This window comes from Monodon monoceros, unplaced genomic scaffold, assembly GCF_005190385.1.
Source record: "Monodon monoceros isolate NGI ecotype Baffin Bay Population unplaced genomic scaffold, NGI_Narwhal_1 Super_Scaffold_21, whole genome shotgun sequence".
NCBI classification, from domain to species: Eukaryota; Metazoa; Chordata; class Mammalia; order Artiodactyla; family Monodontidae; genus Monodon; species Monodon monoceros.
The window spans coordinates 17,683,127-17,698,639 of record NW_021703778.1 but is presented as its reverse complement, the minus strand read 5'-3'; the positions used below and the strand labels follow the sequence as shown (position 1 = coordinate 17,698,639).

Below are 15,513 nucleotides of genomic sequence, written 5' to 3'. Positions count from 1 at the left end.
TTGTCAATTACCATGTATCAGGTATTATGTTATGATTGTGACGTGGATTATTTTACTTAGTCCTCTCAGTAGTCCTACAAAGAAGATGCTTCTATTGTTCCTAGTTTACAGAAGAAGGGATAGAGATACAAAAGGGGTATATAACTTTCCTAAGGATATAAAATTGGCGGATGGCACACTTAGTGTTCACATCTGGGTTTGTTTAATTTTCTAATCTGAACTCTTAACCACTACACTCTGCTGTAAGATGGAGAGAAGGTAAAGGACAAAAAGTACATTGACTCACCTGAAAATTTTTTTTAACACTATGTAGCTTAAATTGATACTCTAGACCTTCCATCTTGATTTACTGTGGTTATGACGGAATTCAGTGTATAACTCCTACTAAAAGTGACTGTGTTGAGCTGCAGCTTTAAAAAGTACAAAACAACAAAATAAAGCAACATGGGAGCTGACCTGTACACATCCAGACACTGTGGTTCCCACGGCAATTGCAGCCCAGCCTCAGGGCGGTGAATTTTGCAAAATAACTGAACACCATATGCAGCTACGTGAAATAATATTCTGCATGCTCTTGGGGACCTGATAATGGCCACTGTGGGAACAATGAATGTGTCAATTATCCGTTACTGTTTCATCACTGTAGTTTGGGGTGTTTCATTTATGTGGCCATTTCACAGTGCCACATAGCTGTTTCTGTTGGTTATACATCATGGTGGTGTTTCAGCGGTGTTTACATTACTAATGAATCCTGAAACAAAATGTCTTTAACCCATAAGACTGTTTGTATGTTTTCCACCTGATTTATATAAATACAGTCACACTTCTCTCCTCCCTACCCCCACTCCCAATGGAAAAGCATAATTTGGGGAGTTCTTGTTTACATGAAGTGTGGTTCTTAGGCAGGTTCAAGATGCTGGTTCACCTTTGAAATGTATTATGTGCTGGTGCTTAAAAGAGATAGGCGACTAAGAACTACATTTTAGAGCCTTGCAGAACACAGGGTCATCAGTCTTCAAGTAGCTTGACTTCATGCAGTGCCTTGCCATTGAGGATGCGCGGAGCCTATCTAAACTCAGAGAAACACTCGGTGCATTCAGCTTCTTATTTTGGTAGATTCTCAGAGGAAATGTCAGTTGGGCATTACCAGCTGCCCTGCCTTGCCTTCATATTGCTTCAGTAATTTGAAATATTGTTTGATGCTGTGTCTTGAACCTATAACCTTTGCTTATCATTTTGTTGATTGATGTCTCTGTTGATGGTGTATATATTTCTACTATGAGTCTGTTAAATACATGGTTAAACATATACAGTTTTTCTCTAATGGTGGACTCTCATTAGGTGGTTTAGTTAAGTTCACATATAAACTCACTGTTATCAAATTTATACAGTAGAAAAGGTAAACCTAACAAATTGTACATGTACATAAATTATGCACATTGTGGATCCAAGGTGAAACCCTCACGAGCCTCTTAGCCACTGTGTTTGGAGATTCGGAGTCTTTTCTGAATATTCTCATTTGGATAATAGGACCATTGATATCATCAGGCATGTTTATCCTTATTCAAATGATCCTGCAAAGCCAACGTCACTGTTAGTGAACTGCTTAGTGAAGACAGTGGCCAAGATTATAAAGTAAGGCATATTCTTGGGTGACATTTCATTTACTTTTATGAACCATCACATTTATTCCACATGCACCTTTTGAAGCACCAGCATGTTTACCCAATTTCTGCAGCATGTTGGAATATAATTTTTACAAACTGTTGCCTTTCTAAAAGGAAGAATACAATGGTGGTTACTGGGGTTGGTTATCTTACTCTTTGTGCCTTTCCCGGCACTGGGTCCTTTGTAACAGAATTAAACACAAGTGGTTCTTCATGGCTAAGATCTTTTTTTTTTTTTTTTTGCGGTATGCGGGCCTCTCACTGTTGTGGCCTCTCCCGTTGCGGAGCATAGGCTCCGGACGCGCAGGCTCAGAGGCCATGGCTCACGGGCCCAGCCACTCCACAGCATGTGAGATCTTCCTGGACCTGGGCACGAACCCGTGTCCCCTGCATCGGCAGGCGGACTCTCAACCACTGCGCCACCAGGGAAGCCCTCATGGCTAAGATCTTAATGCCTTTACCTCTAAATGATCAGTCGATTGGCTTAGGGTAACTTTATGTGAGATTTCACAGGATGAAGTATCTAAGTCTAGGATTGTGCTTACTTGATGTTCATTTTGACAAGGTGTGTTAATAGGAACTGGGGAACTGACAATAGGACTGAAGATTTTGCTAGCTGTTAAGGTTTATAATGATCTCAACTGTTTGGATTAGTATAAATGTTAACCATGCATCCCCAGTGTAATGTACATTTATTTATTAATTATAACATTGTAGTAATATATAATTACTTCCTAAAACATACACCGAAAAGTGAAATAAAAATGATAAGAGGGTTAATATAAGTTCTAATGTTTTCTTTCCTTATTGCAGTGGCATCTTGTTCACCCCCTAAGATGTACTAACTCAGGAGACTGTTGCTTTAAAATGCAGCTTTGCACATGTACAAACCCATCTTATCATTAAAGGTCATCCTTGCTAGAGGAGAGATATTGTTAACATTACCATAATGTCTCTTAGACTCCAGTTTTATTCAGTTTCCTTTCATTCACTGCATAAGAATGAACCTGACTCAGAGTCTGCTTCTCTTTGTGTTGCGCCCTCTCTAGGATGAGGATGGCACAGAGGAAGACAGCAGCCGTGTTGAGCCCGTGGGGCACGCCGACACTGGTGTGGAGAACGTACCCAGCTTTTCTCTGGAGTAAGTTACTGACATTTTCAACTAACCCTGTAATATCCATGTAGCTTCACTGATAGCAGCAAATATTCCGAAAGCATATGGCATGCGTTATGTTTGTGCTTAGTTAAAACATGCCTTGCATTGGTTTGTTTTCCAAAGAGCATCTTTCATCTATTGAGTTAATGATCTAATGTAAGAACTATAGCATGGAAATTCCCATGCACCTGCTCTGAGTTTCATGCCTTGGCAAATACTATTAAATTATAATATAAAATAGTATTTGATTGAAAAAAGTCTGTTATGTTCACAGCACTGTAACTGTTTTCAGATTGCTTTTGTATGTCAGTATTTTGGTCATTTGTTTGTTCTTCAACTTTGCTAAATTAAAAAAGAAATTGTGGACATAATTTACTTGAAAAACTAGTTGAATCATGTAAGCATTACTCATTTTAGTGTATATTTTTTTGATTTGAAGAAATAGAATCTCTCAAGGTATTTGATACAAAATTACAGGTTAGGGATCTTGAACATGATTTAAAGTGTGAAAGGTCGAAGAAAAACTTCCATATATTGTCACAACTTTACAACTATCTTAAATAATGGCAGGTTTGAATGGAAGATGTTCTCAAGACTTCTTCTAAGTTACCTTAGAGCAGGGAGGGCAGTCATTCTAAATTTTTTCTTTGATTTTGGGTAAAAGTTGGGGTCCAGATATTAATAATTAAACTCTTAATTTTGTCTTTTCTTGGTCTTCCAAGGAAGGGCTATAAGAACTTTCTCAGTGAGATTAAACAGGCTTCGAATCAGATTATGTTTGGATATTCAGCAACCAGCATTCTCTAAGTATTTACACACTTAAGAAACACTTGCACTGTGATAGTTCTTTTGAGAAAGAATATAAAGTAAAATAAATGTATTAAAGTTACCATACTAGTTGGCAAACGATCTTAGTTGACAAACCAGTCATTAAATACGTGTTCAAATGGTATGAACAGTATCTCAAATAGGATTTTAGGAAATTCTAAGAAAATAGAAAAAAATTAAATATCCATTTAAATAGTATTACTTTAGTAAATATGTTGGCAATATGACAAAATTTCAATTTTGTCCTAATTAGTGTATGTGATTGAATCTATGCACATAGAAATACAGTCGTAGCATTGGCATTTTCCATTGCATAAAAACTATATCGTGATCTTGGTCAAGTCCATTGGTAATCACTTATGGTTGTCCAGATTGCTTAAAACTAGATATGTAATTGAAATAGTATTTCCAAATATTGATTGTTAGATCAGGACTGCTTAGGTTTCTGTGCAGTACTCACACCCACAGAAATACCTACAAAGAAAGTGGAATCTCATTGAAATGGCATAGAAAATTTACATTCTCCAGATTATACCAATTGCATTAAACTCGGGCTTTTGATATTGATATTAAAGTACTGTAGTTATGTGGTAGAAGTAACTTCATGTTACTTCATATAAATAGCTTAAAGACTTTAGAGTTCAATTACAAACACCCTTGGGACAATCATTTGATTTTTTACGGGTATCCCGTGGGGTTACATTGCCTGCATATGCAGTGAGCTTACAGCAAGTAGGATGGTGACCTTCTGTGGAGCTCTGAGTTGGGAAGTAAGGGTGGCTGTATCCCATCTGGATTGCCACCTCCCGGGGCAAAGCTTTGACCTTATTGGACTTTTGCGGGAGGGGATCAATGATGTGACATGTGTAGGAGCACTTTGTAAATTATAAAGTGCTGTGCAGCTGACGCATCTTTATCCCATTAATCTTCGTAGTCCTTGAATAGATATTAGGATGGGAAACTTCCAGTAGGAGTCTAGAGATTTGATCACAAAATGTATACTTGGACTACACAGAAGAGTGTGGTCCGAGAGCAGCGGTGCTGTGTCATTTTTAATGTAGTTATCTCTGATGATTGCTCCCCCCTCCCCACCCCATGCCATCAGACTAGCGTGCAGGTATGTAGAGTTGAATGTGCCCTCATCACCATGCTTCTATTCCAGAACGTGTATGTATATGTGTGTGTGCCTGGTGGGATTTTTCGTTTTGTCCTCCTTTGTTGTTTATTGTGTGTCTGTGTCGTTGCGGTTTTGTGTTTGGTTTGGTTTGAGTTTCGGTTTGTGATGGTCCATGTTCATGCTCCCTCATTCATCATATTGTCTCACAGTGATATGGTAAAGCTCGTACAAGTCCCCAACGATGGAGGGCCTCTGGGAATCCATGTAGTGCCTTTCAGTGCTCGAGGCGGCAGGTAACGTATCTTGCAGGTTTTTAATTGAATCATAATGTGGAGTGTTTTATCTTCATTTATGCTCAGATATAGAGTGATGTTGACTTAGCATATGCTTAATAGAAGGCTTTTCATTTGGGGGCCACTGCATTATAATCACAGAAAGCACTTAGGCTGATGAAGAAATCGGGCATTTAAATTATCCTAATAATTTTATCATTCATCACATCCATGCAAATTGATGATAGCCTTTAGAGCCAGAACTCCAGCTGAATGTGCAAAGGTAAGGGAGAGCTTAAAGCAATTTTCTGGAAAAAATGTATCCAATAAAAATTATCTAGGTAACATAGAAAATGATTCACTTAAAATTTGCTTTTATGTTTATTTAGTTCTTAAATTTTATATGATTTTTATGATTATGTTTGAATTTTTTTAAGTTAGACAAACTATAGATTTATTTTCTACTGTGTGACTTGTGTCTCCTTCTCTTCAATCTGCCCACTCAAATATCAAAATTTTGTACTATTTGTTAGTATGACTTCATTACTTCATAGAACATATATCCTTAAAAACGTCAAATGTTATATGAGTTTCTTTTATCCTGCTACTTTCTTTTTGTGAAAGAATTAGTGTATGTTTGCTTTTATATATTTTCAAATACTATGAACTGAATTTGCAACTAATCAAATGTTTGATGAGCCTCCATCATCCACAAGTGAAATGCTGCCTCCTTCCCCATGGAGGGGGGGCGGGCATTAGCCTTTGAAGTTTACTTCCATCCTCTCTTATTTACCCATCTAATTATTACCCAAATGAAACATATTTATGAACTGTTTGGCTTCTTAGTTTGAACGTCTTTCTTTTATTGTTATCATTTTATCGATTTTTTAACTTCTTTTACACTGGGAGAAGAAAAGGGGGAGCTGGAAAGTCACCTTAGGCCAGTGACCAAGAACAGGAACATAGTTTCAACCCTTGTCAGGGAGTTCCAAGCGTCCAGTATGTTGTGAGAGATGGAGGAAACATCAGTTACAAGCATGTGATTGAGTTATCTACTTAATCTTTCAAAATAAGTATTTGAACAATTGTACTGCCTTCCCGGTATATGTTCCTGACAGTATCGAGTCCAGATTTCATGTCTTTGGTAAAGCACACACTTTATGGAAGGTCTGGAAGCTGACACTGTGATTTACGTAGAACTCTGCTGGAGTACGAGGCTTGAATGTGAGCGTTGTATCTAACAAGATGTGAAATTCACCTTGAATTGGGGATGGGGGGGTGTTACATTCACAGAGTTATGACTGCTTTCACTTTCTTCCTTCTTTTTTTTAAAACTCTGGAGAAATGTCACTGAAATGTCTTCAAAGGACTTTCAGTTAAATAAGCTTAGTTTTCAAAATGGCCCTTGCTTTTATCTCCTTTAAAAATTATAATTTTAAGTGATCTCAGAAGTTAAACCCTTTTTCCGTTTATTTCATGAGTAGAAAGATATGAGAAGAGGGTAAAATGCGTGGATGATAGCCTCCCGGTATTAGTGTGCCTTTAACTGTTTGTGGAATATAACTCATCACAAATGAGATTTAATCGTGTATGTACCAGCTTTAAACCAGTATTTCAATTACAAGCATGTTATTTTCTGTCATTTATTACACACTTCCTACATCAGTGTGAAAGGATACTGGGATGAAATAGGTTGAAAAGCCTTAAGCAAAAGAAGCATAAGATAGAAAAAGAAATCTACTGCAGATTAATTCCGTGGAAGGCATTTCACAAAATCGACCACAGTCACTGGTTACCATGGCGTTTCGTTTCGATATACAGAACACATTCAAGGAGACAAGGATCCCTGTACAGAACTAGAAGGTGTTTTATAGCTGAGTCATTTTTAATCCCTGTGGATGTGGCAACTTAATGAGGAATCTCCCGTACAGCTTCCCTATACAAGGGACAAAGAGATTAAGAAAATGAGATTCTTTATAAATCCTTTTCTGGCATTACTAGTTTTCATACTGGGAAACAGAACAGAATTCTTTCCCCCCAACACGTGTGATGCATCTTTGAGCTCCCTCATCACCTTGACAGTCATCGTTCTTCAGAGTGAGGCTGACAGTGCAAAGAACAGCAGGAGGACTGCTGAAGAATCATAGACGCCAGTCTTCAGGAGCAGAGACACCTACCTCACTTGTTCTCAGAAACGCTGACACGTGGTTTCTTCTCAGTGGGTCAGAAACCTCCCCCAGCATTTACCGTGTGATGGTTCCTGTGTTAGGTGCTGGGAGACAAGGATGAGCAGGACACAGTCTCTCTCCAGGGGTTTGCAGTCAAGATGGAGTGATAGTCAAGAGCTCACACTATTATAATTGTGATAAATGCCGACATCCCTGTATCCTAGGTGTTCTGTGAGCTGATAGAGGAGGGATTGTCTGAATTAGGTAACTGAAGTTGGCTTGTTGTAGAAGATGATTTTAATTGTGATGACAGCTTATAAAGGGAGCTACATCCGCTCAATGGTGGCTGCAAGGGCAAATTAAGCAATGCAGTATAGCAGAAAGGAAGAAATTAATCAGGACTTGTGAAGAAATTGCACATATTATCCAGTGGGAATACAAGAATACATATTCATGGGATGTAAGTTGAAATTTCCAAGAATAACTTTCTTTGTACAAAATTCCAATCATCCTCGGGCCCTCTCAGTTTGGGAGATGTAACTAATTGAATAACACTTACTGAATACTTATTTTCCTAAAAGTGACACATGCATGTCAGTATTGCTTTCTGATTTCAATTTCTAAGTCAGAAAGTCTCGAGGAGCAGTGCAGAATGGGAATTAAACATCACAAAGAGAAGAAACTCAATGCTGAACATCTCGAGTATCAAATATAATTCAGGAAAATTGAAAGAGTGTGAAGTCCATGTTAGAGAAATTTTTAAAGCTACTTAGGTATTATTATGGCCTGAGGTATAATGAAGTTTTTTGTATAAAAATCCTGCTGGGCCAATTTAAAAAGGCTATTTTCTAGAGTAGGTTGAATGTTGTTCCCCGATTGGGGACATTAGTGACCGTTGGCTTGTGGCTGCCGTTCCCCCAGCCACTGTCTTGGATGGTAGAAACAGAGACAAAATAAATGCATGGGAGAGACTGTGCTGTGTCCCCCCTCCCCCCTTTTTATTTAAGATTTTTTTTTTGATATGGACCATTTTTAAAGTCTCTATTAAATATGTTACAATATTGCTTCTGGCTTTTTTTTTTTTTTTTTCCTGTTTTAGTTTTTGGCTGAGAGGCATGTGGGATCTTAGCTCCCCGACCAGGGATCGAACCCACACCCCCTGCATTGGAAGGTGAAGTCTTAACCACTGGACTGCTAGGGAAGTCCCTGTGCTGTCTCCCCTTGACGCTCTGTTTTTCTCTAGTCATCATCTTGTATTTTATTCAAAAATATAAAGTTAACTGATCCCCACCCAGAACTCTTTATTCACAGTTTTGTTACCTTGAAATTGATTTTCACTTCACACATGTAATTTCATTTCCTCCTGATTTAAATGTCAAACATAACCTCCTTATTTAAATCACAAGTGCTACTGTTTTCAGGAAAGCTATGCCAACTAATTGTCATTTCCTTTGGCAGAAAAACCATGCTTCATGTTATATTTTTTTGTATTTCTAGGACCTAGCCCAACGGTACTGCTCACTGAAGTATGTTATAATGTTAAGTATTTAGAGAGCAAAATATAAAAGTATATTCTGAAATAGGGGCTGGGCTTATGAAATAAGGTTTTGTATTTAGTTTTAAGGGACGTAAGGTCTAATTGAGAAATATGTATATGAAAAGATCTATACTATGTGTCTAAAGAACTCAGTGCACATGTGCCACAGGGTTTAGAGGAAGTAGGGCTGTTGACTATTGGATGTTATGAAGCAGTAGAACTTGATCTGTTCTTTAAAGGAGATATAGGACTTATGCTAGTGATATTCCGGAAAGATATTCTAGGAAGAGAACATATGAAGGGAAGATGCTCCATACAAATTTGTGTGATTTGCTGAGAAATAATGAGTCAGTGATTTGAAACTGAGTGTATTGGAAGATAACACTGGAGAGATGGTTAGAAAGCACTTTATGAATGGCCTCTGAGACTTCATTCAGTAAATAACAGAGAAATTGTTGAAGGTTTTCGAGAAATAATCATGGTGTTGTTTAAAAAAATAACTATTATTCCTCTACTTGGACTCCCAGTCTAACTTACAGTGAATATTCTTGATCTTTTCCCCTCTGGGAGCACATATGGCTAAAGCATACTATTCTTAAAAAAGTGGAGCCTGCTTCTCCGTGCCTTTTCTGTAATGGGCCTTTTCCCATTTATATACATTCTTTATTCTTAGCCCTGTGGCCCTTGGAATTTTCTTTCACTGTGCTTTTTCTTATGCAAATAGTAATTGTATGTTTGTTTATTTTATTAAGCAAGGGTTTTGTTGTTGTTGTTGCCTGTCTGTTTTTAAAGACCTGGTGTCTCCTAGGCACCACTCTTGGTTCTAGGCAAACTCTCTGTAAAGGGTCAGATAGTTAATATTTTGGGCACTGTGGGCCACCAGGTTTCTGCTGCAAGTATTCAATTCTGTCAGTGTAGCGTGAAAGCAGCCATAGACATGGATAACCCAACAAGCCTGGCTGTATTCCAGAAAAGCTTCATTTGCAAAAACCCGTGGCAGGTCAAAGTTTGGCCCATGGCCCGTAATTTGCCAGCCCTGCTCTAGAGAAGCAGACAAATAAAAAATGCCTGCCATCATGGAGTTGACATTCTATTGTTTTTCATATCTAAAATTCCTTCTTCTATGTTTCCTATTCATATTGTTTTGGGGGCCAGAGTCCAGAATTTTATTTCCACCTACTTGGTTGATGAGAAAGCCTCTTTATTGTAACCATATATTATTTCCCATCATTGCACCCTACTAATTCTAACAAATTCCCAGGAGGAAGGGAAATAGAAAAAAATCAACCGCATTTAACATCCTCCAGTTAGTAATAGGCACCCACAGATTACTTCTTCCCAATATCTGATTGTCAACCATGAGACCTGAGGAAAAATCTAGAGTCTTTAATTAGGAAAACGGTCCTTGGTAAGAAGGAGTGTGTATGTGTATGGGTCTGCGTGCTTTAAGCTTTCTGCTGCTGCCTCCTGCTGCCAAATGCCTTACTTATTAATTGCTCTCAACTTTCTTTTTACAGATGTGCCATCGTTTGATTTGTCTGATTAATTTTGATTTGTATCCCAAATGATTTTTTTCAGCCATTTATCTTCAGTTTGATAGAGTATCAGGTGAAGGGTCAATACCAAACCTTTCGATTGCCATATTGTTTCTTTTCATGACTTTTTTCCTGGACTTCTTTTCTTACTTGTATTACTATCCATAAATTCTGCCACGTAAAGCTAAAAAAATGTCACATCCCCAGAAGAATATTTTAAAAGTTTAGGTTTTGGAGTTGAAATAAAAGTGACCCTGTTGGAAAATGTATATTCCTGTGATCAGATTAATATAGAAAAGGAGTGAAATATAAATGTTTGTTTTCTGTATTGTAGATGCACATATTGAACAATTTTCCTCTCAAATAAAAACTGAAGTGTTTATAAAGTTTTTAACTGTTCTGTATACAAGAGTAGTTAGCAAACATCTTTGGAAGGTCTTAAGAAAAAGCATACTCCTCTACTTAATTATTCAGTGAAAATCTGTGAACTTGGCTACTCTGAGTAATATTTACATGGGTTATAAATAATGTTAGTTATAACTCTTAGCTCATCTAACCTTTATTTTATTATCTTTTGCTCTATAACATCAAAAACAGACAGTTCATCTTTTTCCAGAATTTCCAGTTAGCTGTGCTGTCTTCCCTCTTTGCGGCAGTCGGTGACAGCGTGGACCACATGCTGAGTCTTCATGTTATAGGCAGAGGGGTTGTTAGGAATCACCCATGTTTTGAGGCCAGAGATGCCTGGGACAGAATCTGGCTCTGTCTTTTTAGGAAGTGTGGTCTGGGCAAGTTAGCTTCACTTAGCCTCGGTCTTCACATCTGAGGGCTGGGGCACTCCTCTGACTTTGTCTGGTTAAAATATGAAAATACATGTACTTATAAAATACATGTAAAATACTTTTAGTGAGGTACTTGGCAGTGGCAGCTAAGAAGAATGACATTTCACCTTCCACTTTTGTTCCTGTGATGTGCCGTTAAAATTTCCTCCAAATGCTGGGAGTCCTGGTTGTGTAGGCAAGTGCTCATGAGTCTGTGTAACAGTAGAAAACGATCTCTTCTATCATGAATGTGAGATGAGAATTTACTCTTATATCATAAATTTGAGAATCCCAGTACACAGTTAGTTAGTTGGGTGTATCTGTTAATAAAGAATTACAGCCAATTTGAATTTCATGGAAACAACTCAGGTGTTAAGAAGAGATTTATCCAAGGCTTGTATACCATATTTCAGTTCACTGTAGAGTTTTAAAGTTGACTGTTCATTTTTAAAAGAATAAAAATGCACTTGAACTCTGTGTACCTGATTTTAATTTAAGTATTTTCCAAGAAACACAATTTAACTTTACTGAATCTGTAGCCTTTCGTCTGTAAGTCTTAGGTTGTGCATTCTCAGTTGCAGACTTGCTTTGTTCTAATAAAGGGACATAAATGCATTTGTTTTAGAGAGGAAAGTTGTATTTTACATTTAGGTAAATCTTGCTTCTTTAAATGTAGTAGTACGATGCCTATCATTTCTGCCCTAATCTAAAGGAATTCTCTACTTTTACTTTACCATTTTTGGGTCTACTTTATCTCATCCACTAAAGATTAAAAAAAAAAAGTCAAGATGTTATATTAAGTTGGCATTCTGGCTGTGGTTCTGAGGGATAGAATATAGGTCATTGCCAGCCCCCTGTTTAGCACTCAGTGAGGTGAGAGGGTCTTGCTGATGCGAGCCCATCATGCACATGCCTTCTCTGCCTTCACTGTATTTGTGGTGTTTATACTATGTCAGATTTTATTAAGATGAATTATGATCATTTCCATACAGCTGGGTGGCAGTTGTGGGAGTTTACATCATCAAAGCAAAACTCAGACTTCCTCAGCCAATTTAGATGTCAATAAAACATTTGTTACTTATTTTCAGTTTTATCATTGGCTGTAATTTATACTTAGAATTGAAAATGTTAACATGTGTGACTGAGTTTGTTTTAATTAAGTGTATAATTAGGCTAATGAACCTTGTAAAAATGTAGTGGTGCAATCCCTAATATAATCTAAGCAGTTAAATTCCTAATTATGCATCCAAAATCATGTACAGAGATGCCGCCTTTCAATGGCTTGCTCTCTGGGGCTGTATTCTTCTTCTTTGCCCTCTTTGGGGGTTAAGGAACATGGTACAAAAGCCATGATGAAAGACTTCAAAGAAACGTGTGTATTTACTTATTTTTTCTTTTAGGAAAATGATTCAGAAGTGGGATTTGTTCATAGTGGACGTAGTATTTTTTTCCCTAAATTTTTGAAAAGGTAGAAGGACCAGGGGAGAGGAGTAGATCTGGGGACGTTTCCGATTTACCAGAAGAAATCCCCTCGTTCAGAAAGCATCTTGCCAAGTTGGGTTCACATTAGATTCATGCAGGAGGTGAAGAGGTCTGTCCCTTGTACCCCTGAGCCCTGTAGCCATGGCTTCACAGAGCCGCCCTCCCTGCTATGTTAGTAATACACCTGCTCGTTCTCCTGTGCCAGCCAGCACAGCCAGGCTGATGCTTCTGTCCCTGGACTGTTCCCCACAAGCAGAGCTTCCACCCCTCCCCCAACTCCTCTTCTCCTGCTCGCCTCTCCTATTTTTTGCAAAGTGGCTTCTTCTTCTGATGGAAAGTGGTTGCCCTAGTAAGGAATTCTGGTACTAACTGCCAAGAAGAAAATCCATCGTCCACTCCGGTAGAGCAACGTGCCAAAATGCTCTGACCTTTACGACCTTCAATTATTTTCTCTAATAAGAGTGTTATGGGAACCACAACACCATCGGTACTCATTTCTTTATTCCTTTAGAAGGAATTCTAGTTGCTGGTTGAATTTGCAGTATAGATCCCTAAAATTTGTTTCTAATTGTGCTATCCGAGTCGCCTTTCCCGGGGCGGTGGCGGGTGTGGAGATGTAACTGCTGGCACACACACGTTTTTCAGGAAGATGAAAGTCTCTGTTATTACTTCCCGTTGATTTCCCTTCAGAGGGCCCTCTTCATTCTCAGTCTGGCTGTTATGCTATCAGTTCAATTTTCCTGTAAAGTTTTTTTGATAGTTCATCCCCATTCCTTTTGTAATCACTTTCACCTAGTGAAGGAAATGAGATAATTTTGCAGATTGTACCGTTTTCCTTTTAAATTAATCCATTCTTTTGGAGAGGGTGATTCTAATAGTGTGGTCAAGTACTTAGAAATCAGCAGGCTACTAAGTTCTCCTTAATTCAGTCTGTTCCGTTGATTCCCTGATCACTTGCTGTGTCAGTCAGGGTGAAATTCTTCCCCTTCTGCCCCTCTACCCGTCCCCCCCAGCCCACCCCCATCAGCTCCCGAGCCTCTTGTGCTGAGAAAGAGGATTCTGAGGTTTTTGCAACTACTTTTACAACGTTGGATTCTAAAACCTCATTTAATAAATGTCTGCAATATTTCATGTAAATGCGATAGCGTATTTGTTTATGATTTGTAACATTTTTACTGTATGTTAGGATTACTCATGCATTTGGCCATATATGAGGGCTTGTATAGAAAGACAAGTCATTCAGTGAATGAAGCATGTCAGGCCTTTTTACTGTGGATTATTATTGTAGAATGATTCCCATGGGAAAAAAAGTAGATTTAAGAAAAGGGAAATGATTACCTAGATGAATATAAATCTATAGACCTATTCATCTGAAAAATATTAATGCCACTTCTGTAGAATTAAATTACAGATTTCCAAGTTATATTATTTAAATTGTCATAGATACTGAAAGGTTCTGTTGGAGATAAATGTATAAATTTGAACAAATGACTGGTGCTAGTTACCTGCTAAGTAATTTCCATTAAACATAGTCTGTCTCTCTCTATTTCTCTAAGAATATTCTGTGGACTATTTTGGAATACACAAAACATTTCAGAATACATAAAGGCATAATAATTTTCAGTCACTTTAGATCACAGAAATGTTGTAACCATATTGAGAAATCACTCATGATCTCACCAATTAAAAACTAATTAATTAACTGGAGTGACTCTTGGTAGGGCATATTTTTACTCAGGGGCTGAATACATCAACTTGAAAGAAGCCCTGTTGGCCTCCAGAGGCAGCTTTTAGCAACAGGTGTGGTACCAAGCTGTGGCTCTGTTAAGACTGCCCATGGGTGGCCAAGTCATCTTTGCCTTCCCCTGTGCTCTCACATGGCTGCTTGGATGCCAAAGTGGCTCAATGTCTTCTTCTGGTTCCACTATTACCAACAACTGTGATTTAATTTGATTTCTCTAATTTATTTTGTCCCATTCAACAGAGTCATAGGTATATCTTAATGATGGGATGCTTTTGATAGAACACTTTGTTCAGTCGCCCATAGAGACAAACGAACAGTAGGGAAGCTTGGGGAGATAGACTGTGGGCTTGGTGACATTTTAGTGGTCACTTAATTATTGGTGTGGCACATTAAGAGATCGCTTCCTGTCAATTAGGAGCTCAGACAGTTAAGTTGCTCATGCTGCTGTGTCAGTGTACTTTTTCTTATCTTTGAGCTGAGAGAATTTTTATATTTATTTATCAGTGGTTCCAATATACGGTGGCGAGTAACTAAAAATAACCTACGTCATATTTTTTTTCATTAGTCACCAAGCTTCTTAGACTCTTACACTAGTAGGTGCTAATCCCCAAATAGTAACATGACAAAAGGCAATTTAAATGTTAGCTCCTCTTACTCTTGTAGGTAGGTATGCTTAACCATAGTAAAACACCATGCCTCTTTATTATATTTAATAATAAAGATTAGAATGAAGTTAAGCAGTGACTCAGTAAATGTTTATGAAAGAAGGAAGGTTAAACTGCAAAATAACAAGAAAAAGAAAAAAAGGACCTTTGCTTTAATTCAGTTCATTTCAGCTCAGTCCTATATTTGGTATAAGTGACACCGTCATGAAAAAAAGGATCCGAATCTGGATTTTATTTCACTTATTCTATTTTGCAAAAAGCTTATTAGAAATAGGAGGCTTGTTTGCTTCAGCTAAACTCAAGCACCCATTCATTCAGTTGTCATTTGTCAAGACCTTACTATGAGCTGAGTGCTGGAGCATGTATTGCTGAGTCCCACCTTCCCCACCTTCCAGGAGCTCACAGTGCAACAGTAGAGATAAGATGTGTGTACAAGTAACAGTAGCAGGGGAGCGAGATCAACAACAACGATTACTGCAAAGGTTTAAAAGAAGAAGGACGCTATCTATTGGAGTATCTTT

The 15,513-nt window shown here is 38.0% G+C and overlaps 1 protein-coding gene across 19 annotated transcripts in view; it reads left to right on the top strand.

The window, feature by feature from the left end:
- Positions 1-15,513, top strand: part of PARD3 (par-3 family cell polarity regulator) — a 644,329-nt gene that overhangs the window by 350,620 nt on the left and 278,196 nt on the right. For all 19 annotated transcript variants that reach the window (XM_029237263.1, XM_029237269.1, XM_029237268.1 and 16 more), the window contains 2 exons: positions 2,717-2,808; positions 4,978-5,061. In XM_029237263.1, the coding sequence (XP_029093096.1) occupies positions 2,717-2,808; positions 4,978-5,061 (176 nt within the window). The remainder of the gene's footprint in view (positions 1-2,716; positions 2,809-4,977; positions 5,062-15,513) is intronic.